The sequence below is a fragment of the Mus caroli genome, unplaced genomic scaffold (genome assembly GCF_978045245.1).
Source record: "Mus caroli unplaced genomic scaffold, Mus_caroli_1 scaffold_11, whole genome shotgun sequence".
NCBI lineage: Eukaryota > Metazoa > Chordata > Mammalia > Rodentia > Muridae > Mus > Mus caroli.
The window spans coordinates 65415951-65442435 of record NW_028227266.1 but is presented as its reverse complement, the minus strand read 5'-3'; the positions used below and the strand labels follow the sequence as shown (position 1 = coordinate 65442435).

The 26485-nt window shown below is 46.0% G+C and overlaps 1 protein-coding gene across 4 annotated transcripts in view; it reads right to left on the bottom strand.

Moving 5' to 3' along the window:
* The window catches only part of Ca12 (carbonic anhydrase 12), a 53200-nt gene that overhangs the window by 11818 nt on the left and 14897 nt on the right, over positions 1-26485 (bottom strand). For all 4 annotated transcript variants that reach the window (XM_029481838.2, XM_029481836.2, XM_021172566.3 and 1 more), the window contains exons 3-8: positions 8805-8984; positions 7731-7876; positions 4192-4287; positions 3203-3266; positions 2765-2922; positions 1412-1538 (exon numbers count right to left, since the gene is read on the bottom strand). In XM_029481838.2, the coding sequence (XP_029337698.1) occupies positions 1412-1538; positions 2765-2922; positions 3203-3266; positions 4192-4287; positions 7731-7876; positions 8805-8984 (771 nt within the window). The remainder of the gene's footprint in view (positions 1-1411; positions 1539-2764; positions 2923-3202; positions 3267-4191; positions 4288-7730; positions 7877-8804; positions 8985-26485) is intronic.

Here is a 26485-nt window from a genome sequence, read left to right as displayed (position 1 = left end):
CCTAAGTACTCCATAGTCCACTAAGAAGAATGGGAAAGGAGAATGTTGTACCCAGAATGGAGAGCAAATGAAAACATCCCAGGCACCCAAGTCATTCCCTAGAAAGCAAGTGGGTTGTCACTGTCTTACTCATTCTCAGGTTACAGGAAGGGCTACCCTGTTCCCAGATTGTGTTTCAGACTCAGAAACTGAAGAGGAGGGGAGTGACCTGAAGCGAGGGGTATCCGGAGAGGAGAACATGAGAGACAAATCTTCGGGCATGAGGGTAACCCACAGAGATAGCCTACAGGCACAATGCTGGCCATGTCGATGGGTCAGTTCAGAGGGGCAGATTTCTAATAACCTTCTGGCAAGGGCTTTGTAACAGTCTTCATTGGCGCGTGTCTAAGCCGAGCAGGTGACAGTTATAATCTCACATAGTGAAGCAACAACAGCAACAACAAGCATCAGGTGAGATGAGGGCATGGCTCCTCTAACAGGTGAGCCTATGGGTGGCTTTAAAATATGAACATCTGGCCCTAGTGATCCATGAGGAGATGATGGGGGCACTTCTGCAGCTCTGCACTGCTTCTGACCATCCAAGACCCCCAAATTTGGGGGAGCTCAGGTGAGAAAAGTGACCTCAGAGGTTTGAAGATGGGTGTGGATGTTTTCCTTATCCCCCACCCCAGCCTTTCAGCGTTCTGATGGAGGCTCTGAGCAAGTGAAATGTTAATTTTCTCCTAATCGTTACAGTTATAGACTTAGGAGGAATAATGAGTCCCTAGCAGTTGAAATAAATGAAACTATTAAGCTTTATTCAACTTGGAATGTGTTTGTTAATGCAAGTTCAGGATTAGATTAATAAAAAAAAAAAGGCTGTGAACCAGAACACTTTCTTGCCTAATGAGTCCAGTTGCTACATTAGATTTTGAGTTGCTGTGGCCATAAACATGGGTTATAGCCTTGAACTTATAAAAGAGCATATATGAATGTGTGTAGATAGTATGAATATTGGTAGTATTGCTAGGCTGAGGGCAGGGTATATAGCCCTTGATACAAGAGAATCTAGGGTGGGAAGTTAGAAGCAGTCTTTCCTCATACAAAGGATTCCATGTGTCTTAGGATAACCATCCTTAGAGCAGAGAGACCCCCCAAAACATCTCCTGTCCACCTGTGGGTGACTCCCAGACTTAACAAGCGCTCTGGTCCATGTACTTCAAGATCATGGTCTGAACTTTTTTCCAAGGTCTTGAGGACATGAAGAACACTGAAGGGAGACTACAGTAGCTCATTCTCCAAAGCTCTTGGATGTGCTCAGGTTCCTTGGCAGCCAGGGGACTCAGCCAGTATCCAAAGGACACTGCTTCCTTAGTAGGAAACAGACATCTGGTAGCACATTGCTTCTCCCTCCCCTCAGAACCTTCCTCACCTTGTCGGAAGGAGATATACACCAGCCTCTCATCGAACTTCTGGACCTGCCGGAAGTTGTTGACCATTTCTCTGGGGGTAGGATCATCCATGTGTGTGAAGTACAGAGCTGTCTCCAAAGCCAGCAGCTGAGGGGGGAAAGTGGGAATGGGTCTTATGAACAGGTGTTGCTGACTGGACTGGCCGACTGGAGAGAGGACTTGAGGGAACCCTCTGAATCAGCCCATGAGGTGCTTGGCGGAAAGTATTTGAAAACAAAGGGAAAGTTGAGGGTCTCACTAGGTACTATTGTCGAGCTGGGCTGGGTGCTTCTCTGCTGTCAAGGTTCCTGATGACCCCAGAATGCCCCCCAAGTGAAAGCTGAAGAGAAGGGGGGCTCCTCAGCTCCCCACCAAGACCACATTCTTTTCATGACCCTGAATTGGAACCCAACTCTTAAGGCAGTTCGGGGGGTGGGTGGGCTGATTTTATGGCCAAATCAGCATGAAAAGACAGAGGGAAGAGGCCCTCTGGTGATCTGGCTGCTGGCTCCCTGACATTTCACACACACACACACACACACACACACACACACACATACACACACCGTGAATATGATGCACTCTGTTTCCATGGCAGCTCCTGGGTTGGCTATTGCTGCTTCCCCACACATTTCACCTCTGATTCAGCTCATCTCCTCTCCTGTCCACCCACCGGCTGCCATTTATCGAGGTTTTGCAGCACAGAGGCTCATAGTAAGGAGCAGATGTTTGACAGTGAGGGCTGACTAGGATGACTCGGGTAGGTGATTACTATGCAACACTGTCCACCTCCTCTACACTTTTCTTCTTCATGCTTTCAGGTTGTGGGGTAGCAGGATGAGCAGTGACTCAGCTCAGAAGTTGGGTGATCCTGAGAACTTCTAACCTTGCCTTCCAACACAAGCAGCTTAGAGATGGTAGCTAATGACGTGGCTCCCCAGCTCACACAGCTAGATTGTGAGCTTAAAGTCAGTGAGCCTCCTATCACTGCAACCCCACGGCCCATGAGTTAGCCTGCTATGATCTTTATTCTGCCCCACCAAAGGAGCCAGGCTCTCTCCTACAAGGACAGTAAATGTCATCCAGCCACTGAGGGGTATATTAGCAAACACAGACCTGCAGCTCTTTTTAAAGAACTGTGGGAAGTGTGCTCATTTTCCTAGCTCGGTTTAGCTCCTCTTAAAGCTTAGTCTGTAATTTCTACAGCATTTCAGTAGCAGGTCCAATCTGGAGAGGTTCTGAGGAGCTGCTAATGGAACTCTGAGGAAATCAAGTCTTTGATTAGACCAGCTTCTGGAAGGGAACAAGATGCCATACAGATTCTGGCTTGTTACCTGCTCCTGGGAAATCTGCACAGGGTTTCGGAAAACTGTCCAGAGCACGGTAGGGTAGCAAGGAGGTGTAGTCAGGGACCCTTCGTAGCGGTAATACTCCCCAGGGCTCTCGGGCAGAAGTTCTTCAATGTTGAAGCCTGGGATGAGCACTTGTTGGCCTGGAGAGACACACTGGGTGTGAGGGTGTCAGCTTAATTCATGCTAGGAGAGGCATATCTAGGCACAGTAACTGAGCTTAAACATTCAGAGCCAGAGCGGGGAATGTGCTCTTTTCTGGGCCACCTGACTCAGTGTCACAACATTGCCCAGCAACATGGCTGCAATCAATGTGGTGAACACAGACAGCACCTACCCCCTTATGCTCTTATTCTTAAGCTGACATCAGTGTGACCACATTCTGTGTAACAGTGAGTGAATAAGTAGCCAAGCAACCCTCACCTTTATACTTAACATGTTGAAGATGGCTGAAGATCTTGTCATATGACGGATTGACGGAGCCTATCTGCAACAGAGATCAGGCAGGTTGAGCTGGGACAAAATAAGATCTGCTCAGCCCGAGTTGACAGTTGTCATCAGATGGCCTGGCTGGATGCCTTCCCTGGGGATCTGCCTTATAAGGAAAATTCTGACCCATCACCAGATTGTTGAAAGTTAGTATAGTGTTCTTGACCTTTTGCATCACATGATAGTTAGTTTTACCAGGCTTGAGTGTCCCGGTATATTAGGTGTGTTCCCAGTAATCTGATGTGAGCCTGGTAGACTACAACCAGTCCATTTAACCTGAAACTTCGAAGCACTTTGAGTTAACAAAAGCCAAGCCAAATAAATAAGCATACTGGGAACTGGAAACACGTTGCCTCTTGGGGGAAAACAAAGCAAGCCGATTAGAAGTCATTCCTTTCTTAACACTCCTCCCACCCCTCCACATTTTTGAGATCAAAATTTTTATATGTAGCCCATGCTGACCCCAAACTCTCAGTAGTCCTGCCTGGACCTCTGACCTGCTGGGATTACAGGCATGCCAGGTTCAACTCTTATTTCCCTGAGATTAAATCATTCATTCCAGAATGGAGTTTGGATGCTAGGTGTTGTATCTGTGATGGGTTCATCTGATGGTGCAACACAGATCCCTATACCACACAGGCCCTCCCCAGCCAGGTGGTCCCATACCACGCAACAGGGCTAGAGATGGGGGCTCATATTTATAATGTCACAAAAGACATGTCTTCTTCAGCTGCCTAGATAGAGGAAAAGCTTCCTCTGAGAAAAGAGAGAAGAAGCCTTATGAGGACCACATCCTGCTCTGGAGGCAATGCAGGGCCAGCCAGGAGCAGCTCACTCCAGACTGCTGTGCACAGAACACATGCCTAGTCCTGATACCTTCTCTCTACAGACTTTAGGTAAGAAGCCCTTTAAACACCTCATACCTCAATAAGAACAGCAAGAACAGCGAGGCCTTCGGACTTGTCACTGGCGGTGCTGAAGTCAGGGTACAGGTCTGAGTTATAATGGACAATGTGCAGCTGCAATAGGAGAGAAGGTACCCATGAGGGAACAACCAACTCCCAGGAACCGTTTGTTTCTGCAGAAGACTTGAACCAACCAGAAAGATGGGCATCTGTCCCTCTTCTTCCCCAAAGAACTGATCCCCTACCTTTACCATCCCTCCCCAGGTTTCTCTTTCCCCCCAGTCCTCTCTACCTGCAAACCAGGGCACATCCTATCTTATTCACTGGACCTCTCTTGTCTGATAAGGCACCTGGAAAGTAGCAGAGGTACAGTAGGCATGAATGAGTGTGTGTGTGTGGGGGGGGGGGGTGGATGGATGGATGGATTTTTATATCACTGTGAAAACGCTTGGGTACTTTGGAACTCTTCTCCCTTCAGTGGTTTTTTTTTTTTTTTTTTTTTTTTTTGAGCCTGGGCCCTGGGCCAAGTGGTCTCCTATAATTTGTTATCTCTGTAGTTGATCTGGAAGCGGTAGGGGTGGGGAAGAAAACCAGTTGCCAGCTACAACTTAATCATAATTGAAATGCACAAAACACTGGTGTTCATCCCTCAGGCGGACAAAAATCATAGCATGGTTTTTACCAGCTTAGGTTGGTTTGTTTGCTTGCTTGTTTTTTGAGACAGTGTTTCCCTATGTAGCTTTGACTGTCCTGGAACTCACTTTGTAGACCAGGCTAGCCTCCAACTTGAAGAGATCTGCCTGTCTTGGACTCCAGAGTGCTGGAATTAAAGGGGTTTGCCACTATTGCCCGGCCTTATCAGTCAGATTTTAAGACTTTTTTTTTTTAAATCTTCTCCAAATAAAATTCTGAACATTGATCAGAAACTAATTATTAAGATAAAGAGAAGTTTTTGAGACATCCTAGATTTAAAACCTAAGCACATATTATGACCATTGTTATTATAAATTCTGGTGATGTTTAAAGCTGACTTTTAATCCTAAAGATAGTATCACCTAGCCTTCAGAAGACGTTGTAGTAGATAACTTTAAATACAAACATGTGCATTTTTATTCCATGTCTCGGAAATTACTGCCTATCGAGATTTGATCTGGATTTCTTTTTCTTCCAGTCACGCATCATCTCCCTCTTTAAAGGAAATTCAGCATTAGGTCTATTTTCAATGTTATTATGTGGCCTTTGCTGTTTTCCATTTCACTTTATTTTATGTGTATGGATGTTTTGCCCACAAGCCTATCTTCCTGCGTACCATGAACGTGCCTGGTTACAGTGGAAATCAGAAGAGGGCGCTGGTTGGAGCTACAGATGGTTGTGAACTGCCAGATGAGGGCTGGGAAGTGAACCAGGGTCGTTTTGAGGGTGGTGGGCAGAATCTTACCATCTAGCTTAAGCTGGCCTTGGGTTTGAAATCGTCCTGCCTCGGCCTCTTGAGAGCTAGGATTACAGAATATAGTACCATGCCTGACTTTCATGTTATTTCTTCTAAGTGACCTTGTGATAAGGCTTCCTTGGGGACTCTGGCTTCACTAGCTTTCCATATAAAGGATGGCCTACCACACAACTCACACCATCTTGGAATGGTTTGGAGAACAGAGTAGATGTCTATCTGTCTAAATTAACCAAGATCCTTATTACTTGACTTTTGACCCTATGGTCTGCTTCTGCTTTTAATGTATTCAGACAAAATAAAAAAAGAGGTAAAAACTAATCCAGGACTGTGGGAGTTCCCTGGTGAGGGGCTTCAGAAAGACTCTTCTGCAATCCCCAGCCCTTAGAACCCCTACTTCAAAGAGATTCCATGCACAGAATCTGACAGTTAGGACCACCCTGCTGCTTTGTCTTGAGTATTAGCAACCATGACCATCAGTCTTGGTCTGATGATTAGCTAAAGAGCAGAGAATGTAACAATTAGTAATATATATATATATATATATATATATATATATATATTTCCAAGACAGGGTTTCTCTGTGTATCCCTGGCTGTCTGGAACTCACTTTGTAGACCATGCTGGCCTCAAACTCAGAAATCCACCTGCCTCTGCCTCCCAGGGGTGCTGGGATTAAAGGCGTACACCACCAGTGCCCGGCACAATTAGTAATATTTTTAAAAGATTTTATTTTTATTTTAGTTAGGTATGGTGGTGCATACCTTCAGCCCCAGCATTCAAGAGGCAGAAGCAGGAGGATTTCTGTGAGTTCAAGGCCAGCCTGGACTACATAGTAAGATCTAGGCCAATGGGGGCTACATAGTAAGATTATGTCTCAAACGTGTGTGTGTGTGTGTGTGTGTGTGTGTGTGTGAAAGAGAGAGAGGCAGAGACAGAGACAGAGAGACAGAGAGAGACAGAGAGAGACAGAGACAAAGAGAGCATGCATGCTACTGTGGTGTCTGGGGAGGCCAGAAGAAGGCATCAGACCCCCTGGAGTTAGAGCTCCAGGCAGCTGTGAGCTCCCCACATGGATTCTGGGAATCAAGCTCGGGTTGTCTGTAAGAGCAGTACGCTCTCTTAATTGCTGAGCCATCTCTCCGGCACCCTGGAAATATTTTTAAATGCACAAACTCTCCAAGCCGACATCGTAGCTGCCACTTTGTTCTCCTAGGGAGAAGCAGAAGCCTCAACATTGCAATTAACTTGCAAGAAATTGCAGTTCTTGAGCTCCAAGGAAGGAAGGGTCTACTCCGAAATGTGTGCGCCTCCAGTCATACCATTCCACTGGGGCAGAATCACAGCCCCTCCACACTTGTAAGAGACCTGTAATTAGCTTGAGACGTTAAGCAGTTCAGCAGTTGGGAACGGAGGAGAGAATAGTTGTATCATTACTTACCACGGGATCTGCCGGCTGAGCAGCAGCGTTCATCTCCTCCTATTTATTTCCCTGTATGCGCTCAGAGCCACATCCCCAACTCACACCTTGGGGTGGAAGAACTCAGGACCCCTCACCATCCCTCTCAAGGCGGCATGTCACAGCGCCGCACCCACATCCCAAACCATTTTCAGAGAATCTCTGATCATCACAATGCCCTCCACGTCTTAATGCCAGTCACCCCTTAATCTATGGGAAACTGCAAGAGTGGGTCTGGGTCCGTGTCCTGGTGTTCCCAAGTCCAGTGATGTGGGAAAGGCATTTGTAAGCAAACATGATGTGTGAAGACTGAGAAGCAAGGAGAAGCAGACACGATTAAGTAATGAGCTGCGGCAGCCAGGCAAGCTGTGAGGTCTTCATCTGCACAAGGGAAGGGGATGTCTAGATGCATCCCACCATGTCATCTGCAAAACCAGCCTTCTCAACAGCATCATACAGTAAAAGAAACAGGCAAACTCAGCATGGTCCAGCAAAGGAGGGGACAAGGATCTGGATAAGTGCAGGGGAGCGAGACCTTCCTGTTCTGGAGACAGAAGAGTGGAGACAGACTATGAAGGCTACTCTATCCCAGTGGCTGTGGAAGGGGGACCCAGTGCCAGGTCCTCTCTACCAAACTGGTCATTCACTCACCTCGGCAGCAAAGTGCTTCCCACTCACGGTGTGTTCAGAGCCATGGGGGTCATCGCGGTTTCCCCAGTGCAAGTGTAGCTGCTCTGCTCTGTAGTGGTGAGGCTGGAGACCCTGGATGTACATGTCTGAGTTCAGATTCAGTCTCACTGTGAGGAACAGAGAAACAGCCTTCAGGGCCCTGGCCAGATGAACCCTGCTAGAAAGCAGGCCCACAGGCAGCCACCGCACAGGCACAGGTGGCTGCAGGACCATGGAGCAGACCTGAGCAATGATGCCTCCAGATGTGGCACCTGCCCTCTTTCCCTAGTGTAACTGTAGTGGCACCAACACCTTCATGGGTCTCCCTGCAAAGCATCAACTCTAAGCCAATGATGGATGTTTCTTTACTAATCAGTATATCGGGCTCCTGTCTGATACTAGAACCTTCAATGAAGAACTTTTCAAATTGGAGAATTACAATAATTGTTATTTAAGAAGCACTACCATACAAGAGACTCTGGTATACCCAATCTGTAGTATATCAATAGGTCCCTCTTCTAAGTGACAACTCAAGGTAGTTAAAATTCTTACCCAGTCTGATGACTCATTAGTATCTGTGATGACTAATCTTGATTGTCAACTTAATTACATCTGGAATCAACTAAAATGTAAGCGATTGAGCACTCTTGTGAGGATATTATTCCTGGCTAGATTGTTAGATTAGAAAGACTTCTTCCTAAACCTGGGGTGTGTGTGTGTGTGTGTGTGTGTGTGTGTGTGTGTGTGTGTGTGTGTTTAGCCAAATTGCTGTTGCCTTGAATAGTTTGTGATAACCCAGAATTCACCCTGGAAGCTTAGCCAATCTGCTCCCTCTTCCTCCCACAAGAGATGTAGTTTTGAGATGTGCTACCCACAAAGAATCACTGGAGCCAGGGCTTCCAACAACTCCCCTGCCTCCCTCCCCCACACAGTAGATAGTAGGTCAGGCATGTCATACAGCCTCTTCCTAGCCCCTTCTCCTGGGTGCTTCAGAGGAGCTCCTCCTAGCCAGATGTCCAGGGAGTCAAAGGAGACTCAGACCCGCCTCTCTCTTACCTGAATGGCCATCATTGGTCAGGTTCAACAGCTTTTCAACAGACACGTTGTAACCTTGGAACTGGAGGGGTGCGAGGCTAGCATCATATTGAAGGATGTCACTATGTAGGTCTATCGGGGACTGCAGGAGGCCTCCACACGATGGGTACTTCTTGGACCAGTTCTTTTCCCCAGCAGGACCTAGGAGAGACTCAAGCTCAGTTTTCCACAAGAAATTTTCTTTATCTTCTAATCTCTATTTACACAATGGTTTCTTAGTCTCTCCTTTATCTTTCCATAGACAACTGCAGTAGTCTCTGAGAGGCAACTGTCTGCATTGCCCCCTGGCATCTGAGTGGACCTTATCTAAGAGTAGTGAGAGTCACAAGAAATACTCAATACCTTTGCTCATTATAACCGCCAGGAGGAAGAAAGGCCAGTCCTAGTCTTAGAGGTAAACTATTCAAGTCCTGGAGATAGCAGCTTACAGAATCAGGCCTAGCAAACACCTTAATACCACCTGCCATTCAAGTGCTGTAGAGGATGAAAGACTAGAGTAACTCAGCACAGAAACTAGAGCCCTCACCCAACCTCTACTTTATTCCCATGTTGACACAATGCCTATCCTCCCTACATGAAAACTAGTGACATCCAGCAATACACCATCAGACTGTTGAACACCTATTATGATCCAGGAATTACTCTAAGTCTTGAGGCCCCCAGGTTGGACACTAAGGGGACGTTATCCTAGTTGGGAAAATTTGATGAATCTTCTGAACCGTGCCAGGTTTGTGAAATTGGTATCTGACTGACCATAGCTCAAGTAGGTCTTTGGGCTAATCAATTCACAGTGTGAGATTCCCGATAGGGAACCCTGGATACAGACTCCTGATATCTATATCTAGAGTGCAGGATGCAATCCCAAACGGATGATTGAAAAACATTAAGTAATTATAGGCCTGGGACCACAGAGCCAAATACAGCAGAGTTTTAACTGGAAGGAAGCCTGGTAATACTACAATCAAATTATTGTAATAAAAATGACAAGTCCTCAGTGAGGAGAAACAGGCTTAAAACTAAAAAGCATCAAGGCTCATGATCCTTGCTAAATATGGGCTAGCAGTTGCTCCTCTGTGAATGGAAATAAACATTCCATGGTCAGATAAAGCAGTGGTTCTCAACCTATGGGATGAAGCACTTTTGGGGTCACCTAAGACCATCAGAAAACATAGATTTTTACATTACCATTCATAACAGTAGCGAAATTACAGTTCTAAAGTAGCAATGAAACTAATGTTATGGTTGGGGCTCACCATAACGCAAGGAACCGTACTAAAGGGTCTCAGCATTGAGAAGGTTGAGAACCACTGAAAACTGCGTGATTCTCACAGGGAAAAGTCCTGAAGGAATGTAAATCTGTGTAAAAGATTATCTCCCATGGAAATTCAATGGATTTTCAGGCTACCAGCAAACATTTCCCTAAAAGAACTGAGATCCTGGGAGGTATAAGGAAGTAATTGTCTAAGCTGTGTCCCCTGTAGACTCGATTAGGAGTTAAAGCCACATTAGGTATTTGAGGGCACGAAAAATAAGTATATCAAAGACAGCAGAGTCAGTGTGGGCAAAGCCTTCAGGAGAAACAGAAGTGAGAACACTGGACCAGGAGTACCCAGAGAGCAAGACTGTCTCACTGCCTTGGTGAGTGGCCCCAGCCAGGTCATGTTCCCTGCTAGAGCTGCCATTAACCTAAGTAGAAATGGCAGTGTTGGATACTGTATTCTGGAAGGTCCCTTCTGGCTCCTGAGATCCAAGATATAAGCACCTTCTCCCTCTGTGCCAGGCTTGTTCATGACCAAGCAGCTCCAATGCATCTGCTGAGATACCCATTGAAGAAGTGAAGGCACAGGATGCTGGTGTCCCTGGGCAGGCTGGGATGTAGACACCACCTGCCCCAGTCCTGGCCTCTGTCCTTGGCACCAGTTACAGGTCCGTATGGCAGCAGGGTCTAAAAGAACCCTTTCCATCCCTCCCCCTTCTTCCACCATCAGCAGCATGGTTTGTTTCTCTTAGCAGTTTTGATCCTTTGAAAAATCTATAACATTGACATAGCCAAGGGGAGAAGATGAAAGTATCTTGTTACTGAGATGAATGAAGTGCCCCAAGTAGACTAAGGCTTAATATCAGTTACCTGGCGTGGATCACGAGGCTTTGGTGCCTTCTCTGTGGGTGTTTCTCTGGGAGATTTTGTGCATCTCTTTCCTCCCTCTCTCCCCCACATTCTCCCTGGAGGCAAGGAGTGCCTCGCTCATCCCTGCATTTCCTACGTTGCCTGGCACATGGCAGGTACTCGCCTGTTCACTAATTCTCCCACCTGTTTCCGGCTTATTTTTCTCTAAGGGTACTTGATTACCCGTTTGAAGTCCCCACATGCTGTTTATCCCTTCAAAGAAGAATTAGAGCCAGTTATGCTGGTACATATCCAGAATCTTAGTGCTGCTTCATCACCCCCCCCCCGACTGTGTATGTGTGAGCACGTGCATGTGCGTGCATGTGTGTGTGTGTGTGTGCGCGCGCGTGCATGGTTGTCTGGTCTGTGAGCTTCTGGGGCATCTCCTTCCTCTGCCTTCCATCTCAGGATAGGAGTGCTGGGATTACAGATGTGTGCCACCATATCATGCTCTCTACATGGGTCTCAGGATATGAACTTGGGTCCTCAGGCTTTCACAGTTAACCCATTTACCCACTGAGCCATCTTGCTGGTCCTCTGCAATCCTAGTACATGTGAGGTGGATGCAAGAGGATCAAGAACCCAAAGCCATCCCTGGCTACATAGCGAGTTTGAGACTAGCTTGGCTAAATGAGACCCTGCCTTTAAAAAGAAGAAAAAAAAAAAGAATATTTGAAAATGAGCTCGCATGTTCAGGTTCAGACTCTCTTCTTAGCTTTCGAGCTCATCTGTGTGAGGATTGGGTCTGGATGGCTGGGCCTACTTGCTGTAAAGGAAACCTGCTTTCCATCCTACACTGTGGGAGGTGGCCTGGTGACTGTGACTTCATAGGGTCCACCACCACCACCACCACCACCACCACCACCACCACCACAAGATGGCTCTTGCACAGCTGGGGACACTATCATACAGCCTCATGACTTCCTGGTTGAGAGAGAGAGAGATACATGGCTAGGTATCCAACCAATATCAAATATTACAGTAAAGACTCTTTGCCATTGTCCTCAGTTTCTGTCCAGCCCATGTGACTTTGTGACTTGCAGCCACAGTAATCCTGGGAGGGTTACTGAAGGCTATAATTTCTCAATAGAGTCTCAGCTTTCACAATCTTTTTTTTTTTAAACCTGAGACAATGTCTCGTGTGTCTCAGGCTGACCTTGTACCTCTGGTCCTCTGCCCCTATCTTGCCAGTGCTGGGATTACAGACATGCACCATCATGCCTGGTTTATGTGGTACTATGTATGGATCAACCATTCTACCAACTGAACCACACACCCAGCACTAGCTTTCAGTCTCTTGCCAAGTGCTCTTTGCCAGAGAGCCTGCCTTACAAAGCAGCTCCTCTAAACACTTGCCTTTGCTCTAGGTTTCCATGGTACCTGTTCCATTGGTGGGCTCCCATCACCATCCTCCACCCCATGATCCAGAAAGAGACCATGTGTATCCCAAAGCTTGTTTTCCCAAGTAAAAGCAATGCATTGTTTCTTTCCAGTTCATGAATTTCCCTACTGGTGCCAAAAGAGTGGACAGATCTTTGTTTTGAAATATAACACTGCACTGCTCAAAGTGTGTCTTAGGACTTCTTGACTGGGAATTGTGAGACCCAGGGTACAGAACCCACATTATCTAAGGGTGTAGGGAATTTTCAAACATATCCAACAGGAGAGAGAGATAAGCAAGGTGAACTCCACCCCACCCAGCTGTGAAGCTGTGACAGTTTATGAGTTATAGCCAGTCCTGTTTCATCTTCACTGTTTGCCTGGATAACTGAAACAAACCAGGTTAATCTCAACTGCACGTGTCTTAGTAAGCTTTTCTAAACCACAAGGTCTCAAAGCAAAAGCTCAGTCCCATTGGTGCCCCTGCAGAGTTAGAATTTAATATTACCAAATCCAATCGGCATCCAGTTTTACAATCAGATCATTTTTCCCCCCAAGGAAGCCAAGTTGGGGCTTATGAGGAAATAGCGCTAACAGATTTATGTGTGGGTGTTAGGGGCCAGCGAAGGGCACTTGGGAAAGGGCAAATTGAATACAGGTGCACACTTCCAGAGTGACTTGTATTTAAGTGTCTTAACATCAGCCCCAGATACAACATTGGTGGCTTCTGAAGTGACATTGTTTAAAGGGTTTCTAAGAGGTTTTCCATCTTCTTTTAGTGAATGTGATCCCTGGGTGAGTTCTAAACGTGCTGGGTATTGTAAGCTGATAGGATGAAACACAGAGGTCATAAGGGACTATGGAGTCTTTCCTAGATCTAAGTGACAAAGAAGTTCATGCATGTTTTCACTATAAGCAGGGTTCATACTCGTGCTTATAAGATTCGTGTAAGAAAGCTTATAAGAGTTACAGCTGGGTAGGGGTTAGGTTAAAACCAAAGTTCATGAGCCAGTGAGATGGCTCTGTAGGGAAAGAGCTTGATGCACAAGGCTGATGATCTGAGTTTGATTCCTGGAACCCACATAAAGAAGGAAGCAGAACTGACTACAGTTTCCTGTGTGCCCCCCCCAATCATACACCACATGGTAATTTTTTTAAGTCCAACGGTCATATATGCTTAAGCTTTAAGGGTAATTTAAGTTTTTTAAGTTTTATATATCATGCATATATGCATACCTGCCCTGTGTGCATGAACATGTGCATGCCACCGAGCACAGTGGAGTCAGTTCTCTCCTTCTACCATGGGGGTCCCAGGGACTGCACTCAGGTCAGCAGGCTTGTTAGCAAGTGCCTTTACCCACCAAGCCATCTCACGAGTTCCTCATTGCTTTTTACCATTCTCTTAGATTATTACTGTTATCATCATCATTATTATGATTATCATTATTATTTGCAGTACTGGTGATTAAACCGATGGCCACATGCATGCAAGTCAAGTTCACTTACGACAGAGCTACAGCCCTTAGCCTTTGCTATTTTAACGTCTTTATTTGCAGTATCTATAGAAAAGAGAATATGTCTCTATGTCTGCAGTGAATCCTAGTTATGCCAAAATTCTTGGCTCTTAGCTGAAGAAAGTGTCAATCAGTCTACAGAGTGAGAGGATTTTCCCCCATTCTTATGACCTCCCAATTTCCCCATCTTTCTATCCATTCTCAATTTCCCCCTCCTGAGATTTTTGGCTCCTTATTTTTATGGCTCGATGATGATATAAGAGTTTTGAAACTTCTTCACTATTGAACAGGAATGCATCCTGTTAGATCCTGCCTATCCAGGATTAAAGTCTAGACTTGCCTTCCCTGAGGGAGAGGACATGAGAGGGTCTCAGCCTGGAGGATCTTCATTCTATGAAGGAACTCAGTAATGCTTCAGGGTCATCTCAGGTGGGCCCCTACCAGAGATAGTAGTGGGAGACAGAGACACCTTCTACATCCTGTAGGAGCCTGAGTTTTTTAAAGACATCTACTCCAGCGAAACTAGGGTTTTTGACTGTACAGAAAAAAGTAATTTCAGCATGAGTCAGGATGAAGCAAAGTTGGAGTTGGCAATGGGACAGTTTTAATAGATAAAGCATGGATGTCAGGAGGAGGGGGGAGCGCGGATGTTAAAGAGAGGATGCACATATCCTAGACGTTGGTGCAGACTTCTTGGTAGAGTTACAAGTTTATAAGATTTTGTTTGTATATTTGTAACTTTTAGTATTCAATAAGGTCCACAGATTGCAGCAGTCATGTTGGACCCAGATCACAGTTTGATCGTTTAGTGTCTTGTCAGAGAACACCTGGGCCTAACTCCTCCAACACTCAAAACCTCAGGCAAGTGAGTTCTGTATTCTCTGCCCTCAGCCAAGTATGCCCTGTGTCCTCTGCTCTCAGTTAGTTGAGTCACAACTTTCCATGGCCGCCTCCTCCATCTCAGGCTAGACCCTCACCATGTCATCTGCAAGGGCCCTCCACAGGCTGCCCAGTCTCCACCTTCTTGTCATGATGCCAGGTTCCCTCACCGGCTTTAATCAGACTGATTCCATTCTCCCTCTGTAACCAGACTGAGTGAGTGCTGCCTTGCTTCTGTGGCCTGGTCCTTCCAAATATTTTCTGATCCCCAACATGCCCCCCCTACTCCTCACTAAGACAAAGCAGAAACTAGCTGTTTTTCAAAGTTTTAAAATGCCCTATCCTGTCCAGGATTTCAAAGCCATTGCTTTTTCCAGGAACAAATTTCTTTCTCCTGTATGCAACCTTCCTTCCCTGATCTCCTTTGCCATCTGCATGGATGTATATTCGAGTCTCCCCACTAAGGAACCAAACACTTTCTTTTCTCATCCTCTGTGGGCTGAATTTCTAAAATGAGCTTAAGAGACCGTTTACCATGTCCATTACGTGTTCATAGGGAATGAATGGCCTTCAAAGGTCTGAGACTGTGGAGAGAGCTGTAGTCTGGAGATAGCCTCAGGCTACTCAGGTGCAAGAAGGGTTGAGTCACTGCCCTTGTGGGAACCTCTAAACTGGCTAAGTTCAGTCATAGAAAAGCAGACACTGGCTTTGGCAAAATTTGGACTGGGTTTTGAAACACCGATGAGTTTTGAAAAGTTGAAGATTTTCAGCACAGGACGTTTGTGATGTTTGTGGGCACAGCATTTTTCAGAAGTTGGAAAGGAGGCCTGACCAGGAGTCAGAAAGTAAGAGTGGGCAAGTTCCAGTCTGTAAGATCAGAATTCATCCGGGTCTGAAGAAGACACCCAGTGAGAGATTGCTGTGTGCTAAAGACCAGAACACAGCAGCCTGTCTGAAAATGGTACCTAGATAATGAAAAGCCCAACCAGATATTCTGAGATCCTGTAGGTTGCAAAGGTGATGGGAGAGGAGGATCCACTGTGGAAAACAGTCTGAATGTCTGGCACTCTGAGATGGACCCAGCCAGAGCAAACCAGCCATCTTAAAAACAAAGATGTGATTTATAACCCTGTACTCATCCCTACCTATTTAAAGAAATATAGATAGATAGATAGAGATATATAAAATTGTACCTTTGCTTTCTTTTCCTTTGTTTACTTTTGTTTTATTTGAGACAAGATCTGACTAACCTTAGTTGGCCTAGAACTCAAAATTTACATCAAAATTAACCTTGGCTGGTCTCAAACTTGGGCCAGGCTTCCAGTGTCTGACTCCAGTGTTGGGTTCACAGGTCATGCACAACTACATTCAACTTGTATGTCTTTTGTTCGTTTGTTTTTTGTTTTGTTTTGTTTTTCGAGGCAGGGTTTCTCTGTGTAGCCCTGGCTGTCCTGGAACTCACTTTGTAGACCAGGCTGGCCTCGAACTCAGAAATCTGCCTGCCTCTGTCTCCCGAGTGCTGGGATTAAAGGCATGTACCACCATGCCTGGCTTCAACTCGTATGTCTTAATTTTACAGATTAATGTCTTAATGTCTTAATGATTACAGAAAAATGTAAGCATTAACAAAATTAAAAACACAGTATGGGCTGGAGATGAAGCAACATGTCTGATATTTATGTATCATTAAAGATAAGGATTCTTTAAACCATAAGCTCATTTCCCATGTAAAATCTGTTTATAATTTATTAGTATAACTAAATACCCAGCGAGTTTTCAGCTTTCTCTGTTCATCTCAGAGCAGTTTTAAGAGCTTGTTTGTATCCTCAGTGCATCTAGGCACACAGCGTGTAGACGCACCGTTGCTCTGAGCAAATAATTCATACAAGGGATTGAAGGATACTTTTATAACCTGTTTGCAGACATGATGTCTGGGTAAAAAATGTCTAGGCTAAGTAATTTCTTGTGTTTATATACCTGATACATCCACGTTATAGCATATATCATAATAATAATAAAGCATGAACCATGTAATTACCCATAAGGCTTGTTTACGGTTTCTTACTGGCTGTCCTATGTTCTCAAGATTAATAACAATTTTTTTATGATTTTTAATTATGTTTATATGTGTGGGGGTGTGAGTATGTGCATGTGAGTTCAGTGCCCACAGAGGCCAGAGGAAGAAGCTGGATCCCTTGAAACTGGACTGGCTACAAAAACAGATCAGAACTTGCCTTTGTGGCAAAGTTGACATTCTAGATGTTGGTGACTTTTTGCCAACCAACGGTCATATTTCCCACACAGTGAAAATGTGGGTTTTGGTTAGTCCCTCAAGGCTGCGGTTAGGTTGTTATATTCAGAGATCTGGGAAGAATAAAACCGTGCCTAGTCCTAGTACACAAATGTGCACACAAATGATTGGTGACTGTGGACCAACCACAAACGCATGCTAAACAAGACAGATTGTAGTGACAATAACAACAGAGGGTTCCGAGGCCGGGGTGGAAACTCATTTGGAAAAAGTGCCTGTCCTGCAGGCATGAGCACACGAGTGGGTAGGTACTTGCAGTCACAGTGCCGGAGAGGCTGAGACAGGAGGCTCCCCAGAGCACATTAGCCAACCAGCTTTGCCTAAAACTGGCAAGCCCTGGGTCCTAGTGAGAGACTATCTATCAAAAATAAGAGGGACAGCTCTTGAGGAACAGCACTCAGGGTCGATCTTTGGCCTACACACACACACACACACACACACACACACACACGCACGCACACACCTGAGTAGCCATAGTCAATGAAGGAGAAAAATCTCTAATTAATATCCTTTGAACCGCTATTTAATTTTGAAGTGAATTTATTCATTTCTTCACAAAGGTGCCTTCTGTATGCTGGGCACTAAACTCAGTGTTGATATGAAAGCAGGTTTACTTCCCGTCCTTGTAGAGTTACATTCCAGGGGTCAAGACCAATAATGAGTCACAAATAAGCAACCTCTACACAGGTCAAATCACCACAGTCTGCCATTGGCTGAACAAGGGCGGTGGTGGAAGAAACGGAGAGACCTCACTCCATCTCTGGTATAGGCATCTTTCCTGAAGGAGATGCCATCCAAGTGGAGACTTAAGAGATGAGATGAAATGACCCATGAACAAAGATGGAGGAACAGCCTTCCAGATGGAGAGCTTGAGAAGCCTACAGGCCTGCTAAAGCTGTTAGGTGGTACATGCCAGATGTGCAGGAGACTTGCACTCAGAGAGAACCTGGGGCCCACTAGGTTTCTTGCCAAGGAAGAAGCTGCTCTGTGGGGAAGTTGAGCAGGAGTTATTTGACACCAACTAGTGTATGGTCTTTCACAGGTTGAAGAAGTCTTCCCCTCAGGCGGCTGGTACCCACTTCATATAGAGAGGCTATCCATTCCTCCTGAGTCTGTGGCTGGAACCACAGGAAATGCAGCTAAGCCCCCAGAATCCCATCCAGAAGGAAAGGATCCCTCTGTTCCCTCTAAAACCAACTCAAAAGCACATATCTCCAGGATGTAGTTTGGATATAGAAGCACACTTTAAAAATATATCTAAAGTACATTTAAGTTGCTGGAGTTCGCTTCAGAAGTTATTAAGAAAATATGGCTTCTCACAACAAATCTAGGAACACTTGGCTGGGACTTGGCTTGCGTCCCTGTCTACCAAGTGGTCAGACACAAGCATGAAGGCAAGATCCAGCCAGAGAGAAGGAAGCTGCCAGGTTAATAATTGATGGTCGAGGCTTTCTGCTTGTGTTATTTACTAACAGAGGTCAAGGAATCACACTGGCATGGATACTTTCCCTTTGTTAATGTTAGAGATGAATCAGGCCTTGGCTGGGACAGAGAGCAAAGGCTACCAAGCCAGAACGACTCCTTACTTATAAATGTTTGAAGGGGGCTGCCCCAGCAGGCCACTCTTTCCCTTGGATTTTACATTATAGACCAATTAAAATAGACAGAATTTTCTAAAGATGCCTAAGTCATCCTTTGTATTGATTTATCTTCATTGTGTCAGTTTTAATTTGTGTCGACTTAACAGGCAGAATCAGCTTGGGACTTGTAAAGTGCACCCCAGGTCTTTCTGCCATCATTTCTGTTCCTACCATGGTGAGAGGGGCTGATGGTACAGGTTGGGAGGGTGAAGCTGGGATTGCCAATCAATTCTGCTAGCCGCTGCAAGCGTCTTTCTCCTGCTCTTCCACACATCCTCCCGCCCGCCTATAAGCCTCTGCAATATTCCTTTCCAGTATTGCTGGGGTAAGGGACAAAGGGCTCCATAGTCACACTCTGACCTCGAGGCTTTTGTCAGGCTCTTTCTGAAGCTCTGTATAGTGAGGAGGGTGGGGTTTCCAAGATGCCAAAGGTGAGTTATCTAATTGCTTTTGCTTCTCTGTCTTAGCCACCTCTTGGCAGGCCCTCAGGAGCTGCTGTCTTAGACCCTTTTGATCACAGAGAAGCCACCAGCAACTCCCTGCTCTCACCTTTCCTTTTTATTCCAGTGGGCTAGACTTCTTGCAGCTCCCCAGAATATTTACCCACTCACACTCTAAGGCAGATCTAAATACTTGCCATCCTCTGTGCTGTGCAGGGCCCTCTGCACTCTTCATTTCTTCAGCAACTATACTTAGCAAAAGAATGCTGGCCTTTCTACCCCAATAGTCAAGAGGTACCTAAACTACTCCTCAGAGAAACATTATCTTCATCATCATCATTGCCATCATCATCATCTCCCTAGAGCTCCTTCAAAATGTATATTCTAACTGGGGATGTAGCTCAGATGTCAGAGCAGTTGCCTAGCATGCAAGATGCCCCAGATTCCATTCCCAGCACCAAATAAAGTATAGTGGAACATATTAGTAATTCCAGCTCTCAGGAGGTAGAGCCAAGAAGATCTAAAGTTCAAGGTCACCTTGAGCTACAAGGCAAGGATATAAGAAAAGCCAGAAAACAATGGAGGCTCTCAGGCCCCATCTAGACCTACTGAACCAGACTCTGGAGGTGGGCTTAGGATCTGTTACTGAATATCACCTCCTCAAATGATCCTGGCGCTTGCCAAGGACTAAGACAAGCTTCACTAGGTGGCAGCTAGTTTTATACGTGTATGTGTGATTCCTGAAAAAGAGCCCGGACATTCTGAAGTTCTCAAACAGATGTTGAATATAGAAAGTATAATAGCTACAAGCTAGTGCAAGTTGCTAGCATGGTGCTAGCCTACCCTGATGATGAAAACGAGCGGCTGCCTGTGCAAGCCCAATGCACGATGTTCTTGCTGGTTTTCTTTGACTCATTGACTGTGTGGGAAACTGCTGAATCCACAGCACACTGTGGCCACTAGCCTGGCCAGACAACAATATTATTCATAAAACCAAATGGTGGAAATAACTCATATCAACAGAGAAATGAATAAGCAAAACTGTGGCATAGACATACAATGGAATATTACCCGGCCATAAAGGACCCATCTTATTCCAAGAACCTAACCCACAGGATGCCTGAGGGCTTCGGTATGCCTCTGTATTTTCACAACAGCCATCACAGAGCCAAACACACAACAGAGGCTTCTAGACTTTTACTCAAAGATTGGCTCACATGGTCTAGACTCAGAAGAGTGGTCACCATGCCTAAATGGGAACTTCTTACAACGCAGCGTTTTTGATACTGTAGTTTGGAGATGAACCTTGAACTCTGCATGTCCAACCCCCCCCTCCCCGAAGTGCTGATGTGGCTGGGCTGGGCCCCACATTTGTCAACCACTGTGCTAAAGCGTTATTTCTCAACCTTTGCCACACAGAGGAATCTCTGTGAGCTTCCAATCCTGCCTGGCCCTGCCTATGAGGTTTTGCTTAACTGGTCTTGAACTGCCTCAGAGATCCTAATATTTAGCTGACGTTGAGAAGAGCTGGTGGAGGCCCTCATCCGCTCAAAGGCCCTTGTCTGATTGGAGCCAGGGCTGTGTTTTTCTCTTGGGTCAAGGCAAGGTTGCTGTTTTGTTTTATAGCAGCAACTAAAATGAAATTTTGAGACAAGGTCTCATATAGCCCAGGCTAGCCTCAAACTCCCATGTAGTTTAAGAATAACCTCGAGGGCTGGAGAGATAGCTCAGCTATTGAGAGCACTGGCTGCTCTTCCAGAGGACTCATGTTCAATTCCCAGCACCCACATGGCAGCTCACTGCTGTCTGTAATTCCAACTCTAGAAAATCCAACATTCCCATGCAGGCAAAACACCAATGCACTAAAGATAAATAAAGTTTAAACAATGACCTTGAGTTTCTGGATTCAGAGTCCATGGTGGTCAAAGTCACATAGAATCCACTGATTTTGAACTTTTGATGATCCTGCTTTTGCCTCTGGAGTGCTGGATTATAGACATGTAAAACTATGTTAGGTTTTATGTGGTGCTGGGGACTGAACCCAGGACTTCATGCATGCCAGGCAAGCACTCCCCAAACACAATCAATGGTTTCTACCCATTCTCCCTCCTTCCAGCCCCTGGTGACCACAAATCCATTTTCCCTCTATATGGAGTTGCCTATTCTGTATTTAATGTAGAGTCAGTCACATGGTATCCGGTCCCAGAGGGGCTTCATTTATCATCCTGTTTCCAAGGCTTGTCCCTCGAGCATGCATTCAGTCCACTCCTTTTTACAGCTGAGAACCATGTCACTCTGTTTATATGCTACAATTTGCTTAACCATTCATAAGGTTGATCTTGTTATAATTTAAGTATTTGACTCTAGGTAAGTTGCTTTTGTCCTTTCATGTGAAGGAGTTGCTGGCTAAAAGGAGACAAGCTGTGACCGGACCCAGGAAGCAGTTGGTAGGAAAAGGATGGGGGGGTCAAGAAGGCTATCACTCATAGCAAGCTCCTGGGTAGAAAGAGAAAACCTGAAATATCAGGAGCTACAAAGGATAGAACAGTGTTCCTGGCACGGAAAGGAGACCCGTGGGAGAGCAAACACTGTGGGCGGAGGCAGCCTCCCTGGCTGGCTGCTTCCCTGGCAGAGACACTTGTAAATGTCACAGGTGCTTCTCCTCAGGGGTGCAGCTGCCTGCCTGCTGACAGAAGCACTTGCTCTGCCTCTCCCTCTTCCTCCCCCTTCTCAGGGGCTCAACTGTTATATACCAGAGGCTGGGAGGGGGCTATAGCTTGGCTGGCATTTTCGTAGGAGTTCAAGGAAAATCGGACTATCTAAATTGAATGTTGCTCTGGATTGGTGACTAGTTGTGGACTTTCCATGTCTGTGCACTGGGTGAGAATCTCCCCTTTGCTCTGGTCCGGCTTCACTCTGCTCTGAATGCAACAAGAATCGTCTGCCTACTCCCTTCTGCACTTCCCCTGCTGATCAGACCTTGGCCGCTCACTCTGCTCAATCCCCTGTCCACAGACCACTGAATCCACATGCTCTTTCTTCTGCCATCATTTTCCTCACAGGCTTCACCCTTGCCGTGCTCTGTCTTGCCGCCCCTGCTCCTTTTCTGTCTCTTCCTGTTTTATGTCATAAGACGAGATGTCACTGCGTGGTCCAGCTTGGCCCCAAACTCTTCATCCCCCTGCCTCTGCCTCCCAAGTGCTGAGATCACGTCATTCTCAGCAGCCCTGCAGCTCCAGCTGTTTCTAAAACTTCTCACTGTTTTCAGGACATGGCTTTGTCTGAGTTGTCACCTCAGATCTCTAGTTCCTCTGAATCTCTGTGAGGTGGCCTGTCTCTTGAGATTTTGGTTATAAATCTCGCCTTTATTGGCTGAGCCATCTCTTCAGCCCCAGGCTGCCTGTCTCTTAATGTGAGCTCTTTGGCGGCTTTTCCCTGCTTTTCTTCTTATGCTCACCTCTGGGTTGATCTAGACCCTTCTTATACCATGTTACTCCCAGGGATCAAATTCAGGCTGAGCCATCTTGCTGCAATATCTGTTTTCATGTCTACTTCTCTTTAACTATCTATCAATCCACTTTGGGCAAGGCTCTGGCTCTGCCCTCCTATATGCCACCAAATGGTCAGCCCCTCCCTCCCCCGAGCAAATTGGTATCGATTGGGGGAAGGATAAATGAATCAGTGAACATGCAAGTATCCAAATACTCCCTCTCAAGTACAGTTAGATATGAAAATGAAGAAGCTAACAAGCTGGCACGGGGCGTTGGATTCATAAGCATGTTCATACCCTAGGGCGGCCTTCCTGGTACTGTAGGAGGGGACCTTTGAAAATGCTCTGGGCTAGGGAGTTGGCTCAGTCAGTATCACGCTTGCCATTCGATCATGAGGACCTGAGTTCAGATCCCTACAACCAACATAAATGTCAGGCTCACTGATGCCCCAGTCCTGAGTTGGGGTGATGGGCAGCTCCCTGGAATTTCTTGGCCAGTCAGGCTAGCTGAATCTGTAAACTTCAAGTTTAGTAAGAGACTCTGTCTCAGATAGATAGATAGATAGATAGATAGATAGATAGATAGATAGATAGATTACATAGATGGATGGATGAATGTATACATACATACATAGAAAGTGATAGAGGAAAACACCCAGTGTTAACCTCTGACTTACACACATACATACAAGTAGGTCAACACACATACATGCACACACACACCACACACACACCACATACACACACACGCACACACACACAACTCTTCTCTTAGCTGAAGCTGTATCTCATGAAAGAGTACTTGTATAGGATACACAAGGCATTGAGGCCAATCCCTTGCCTAAGAGAAGAGAAGGAAGGGAAGAGGAAAGGAAGGGGAGGGGGAAGGAGCATATTAGTAACACAGGGGGTAGAAGCTATCCAGGTTCTCCAGCAATGTTGGATGCCAGCTGTAGAGTCCAGCCGAGCCCCAGTGCTCTACCGAATGAAGCAACAGGACCCATCAGACACACGCACAGTGTCTACGTGCCCTTGCATTGCACAGAACCCTGCTTTCCTAAGCATGAACTTAATCTTCTCTGGACCCAGTTTTGTTGCTTCACCTGTGGAGTTATTTTAGACTAAGCCAGGTGATTTTCAGTCGGAGCAATTTGCCCCTCGGGGAACATTTGGCAATGTGTAGAGATATTGTTGGTTATCACAAGTAGGGGCATGCTGTCAGCATCTGCTGGACAGAAGCCAGGCATTCTGGGAAGCATCTTGCAAGGCACAGAACCAATCTATGACAAAAATCCCACCACAAAGCTCAGTCATGCAGAATCTCAGAAGCCCTGGACTAGAGGATTATTCTTGTTCCTTCAGGGCACAGGGAAGAAGCAACCAAATAACACTCACAGTGAACATTTTCTTGAGGGGAGTGGTTGCTCTCACTGTCAGTCATCATGGGCAGAAACGTGGAGTAGGGGGCTGGCTTTAGGGATGAGAAGACATAGGTACAGGGACTGCAGCCTACGAAGACAAGGCTGATGCCTATGAGGCTGACACTGTCCCTGCCATCTGAAAAGACAGGACACTGAGGTCATCCTCAGGGAACGCTGACAACCTGTGTTTATTCTAGATTCCCCTCCACACCATTTCTTTTCTTTTGAGAGAGAGGTAGGGGTAGAGGGGGCAGAGGGACAAGGAGAGGGGGAGGGGAAGGACAGGGAGAGAGGGAGGGAGGGAGGGAGAGAGAGAGAGAGAGAGAGAGCGAGCAAGAGAGCACATGTATGCACGTCATGGTTTGAGTAGGGATATCAGAAGACAATTTGCAGGAGTTAGTTTTCTATTTAAATTTTCTTAAACTCCAAGACCTACTGGGTTTAGAGTTCTTTCAACAAAGTCATGATTCACTGAGCACTGAATATGCCCCAGGCAACCCTTTGATAAGGCATTGACTAAGTTTTCCTACAAAAAAAGCCAGATGAGAGGGATTTCCAGCTTCACAGGTTACACAGTCTCTGTCGAAAGTCAGTTCTGCTGTTGTGGCAGAAAAGCAACCTCGGGGAAAAGGCAGGCAAAAGACCAAAGCATGCTCTTGTGCAACTTAATTCACTAGAACAGTGGAGGGCTGGACCACAGTTCTGAGTTATTTCTATTTGCAAAGCTACCCTATGACATAGGTACCATGTTCTCATTTAGTGGACAAGGTAAATGAGCTCAGAAAGATGGAATAACATGGTAGGCTGGATAGTTTTATGTCCACGTGACATAAGCTAAAGTCATTTGAGAGTATGGAACCTCAATCAAGAAAATGCCTCCGTTAAGATCCAGCTATATGGCATTTTCTTAATTACTGATTAATGAGGGGAGGGTGGTGCCATCCCTGGACTGCTGGTTCTGGGTTCTGTAAAAAAAAGAAGACTGAACAAACCATGAAGAGCAAGAGAGCATAGACAGAAAGTCTCCTGACTTCCTTCAATGACAGTCAGTGATATGGAAGTGTAAGCCAAAGAAACCCTTTCCTCCCCTACTTGCTTTTTGGTGATGGTCTTTCATCATAGCCAAAAGGTCCTTAACTGAGACATATGGCTACCGGCATGGCCAGTTACTAACAAGGCTGAGCCGGGCACTGTGGAAGCCCTTGTTCTCACCATAGCAACCTCTCAACACAAGGGACAGGGGTCAGAGGTGGCTAGGAGGTAAAGCCTACTGGATCTATGAGAGCTGGTGGGGAAACAGGAGTGGAGGGGGTTGTGACATCATAAAACATCCCCTTTACCAGTCCCTGGAGAACCCAGAAATGAGAAGAAGTGGGGATTGTATCAGAAGACATCAGCTTTGGCTGGGCTGCAGCTAGGTTAGTAGAGTGCTATCTAGCTCACAGGAAGCCCTGCATTCAGTCCCTAGCACCACAGAAAACCAGATGCAATGGCACACACCAGTGATCTCAAGACTTAGGAAGTCAAGACAAGAAGATCAGGAGTTCAAGGTCAGCCTTGACTGCCCAGCCTGTTAAAGGACCTGGACTACTACTTCAGACAAACAAACAAACAAACAAACAAGAACTTTCTGCCCTTCCCTAGAGTGAAGTTGGAGCTAAGGTGAAGTTGGATTGGCCTCTGAATGCTGATCAAGAGTTTAGTAGCTTTCACAAAAGGAAAGTTCTTTCTGATAGATAACTTATAGCTCGTGTGTGTGTGTGTGTGTGTGTGTGTGTGTGTGAGAGAGAGAGAGAGAGAGAGAGAGAGAGAGAGAGAGAGAGAGAGAGAGATTACTCCCTTCATTTTCCCTTTATGGAAAAAAAATGATCAGTTCTCATCCTTAATGATGTTCCACTATAGACTACTTCCAACAGTCTTTTCCAAAGGTTTGAAGCACAACGAGGAAACCAAAGGCTTTGAAACCATCTCCCCGAGCTGCCAGTACTGCTTTGAGACCTTGGATACCTTTCTTTGGTTCTCAGAGCTTCGCTCGCAGGATGCAGGGGGCAGCAGCCATCTCACAGGGCAGCCGTGAGGCGCTGGTGTCCTTTCTGGACAGTCTAAACAAGGTGAACTATTTTATTGGAATGCAGGTCGTTCAGAGCTGAAGCATCTCGGTCCCTTCCCAGATTCAGGGCCTGCTTTCCAACCTTTCACAGTAGTGTCTCCCTTTTACTTCACCTAAAACGCATCTTGTTTTCTGTCCAGTGCACAGGGGCATTGTATTTCACTCAGACTGGTGTCTCCTTTGAAACCCTACCACCCTCGATCAGGTGTCACGGTCTCCTTAGAGCCTTTTCTGAATCCCAGAGCTGTGTCCATAGATGGATGCTTCCTCAGTTCCCCACCACCTACCTC